Source organism: Pteropus alecto, unplaced genomic scaffold (genome assembly GCF_000325575.1).
Source record: "Pteropus alecto unplaced genomic scaffold, ASM32557v1 scaffold14, whole genome shotgun sequence".
NCBI lineage: Eukaryota > Metazoa > Chordata > Mammalia > Chiroptera > Pteropodidae > Pteropus > Pteropus alecto.
Window position 1 is genome coordinate 18,848,886 of NW_006436810.1, and position 453 is coordinate 18,849,338.

The 453-nt window shown below is 74.0% G+C and overlaps 1 protein-coding gene across 1 annotated transcript in view; it reads left to right on the forward strand.

Moving 5' to 3' along the window:
• Window positions 1-232: 232 nt before the first annotated feature.
• Window positions 233-453, forward strand: part of KCNG2 (potassium voltage-gated channel modifier subfamily G member 2) — an 11,484-nt gene continuing 11,263 nt past the window's right edge. The window contains exons 1-2 of the mRNA XM_015590794.2: window positions 233-253; window positions 422-450. Coding sequence (XP_015446280.1) covers window positions 233-253; window positions 422-450 — 50 coding nt within the window. The remainder of the gene's footprint in view (window positions 254-421; window positions 451-453) is intronic.

Consider the following 453-nt stretch of genomic DNA (forward strand, 5'->3'; position numbering starts at 1 on the left):
AGGCAGGCCGCCGCTTTCACCTGGGATCTGCCGGCAAGCTTGTGGTTCGCTATCTGGTCCGCTATCCGGTCACCTGTAAGTCAGGTATGCGGGAGGGGCAGGCCCAGGGAGTCCTTGCTTGTGCTGGGTCCCCAGGCCCAGGGTGGTCGGGGGTTCCCTGAGCTCCTGGCCTCACAGCCTAACGCGCGTCCTGTTCCTTCCGCAGGCCCAGCCTCCGGACCTGGCCGAGCGCATGGGGCCATGGCCCTGCTCCGCGGGCCCGCAGAGCCCCCGGGCGGCGGCGGGGCCCGCGCCCGGCAGTCGGGGGTTCCCTGAGCTCCTGGCCTCACAGCCTAACGCGCGTCCTGTTCCTTCCGCAGGCCCAGCCTCCGGACCTGGCCGAGCCGAGGGGGCCATGGCCCTGCTCCGCGGGCCCGCAGAGCCCCCGGGCGGCGGCGGGGCCCGCGCCCGGCA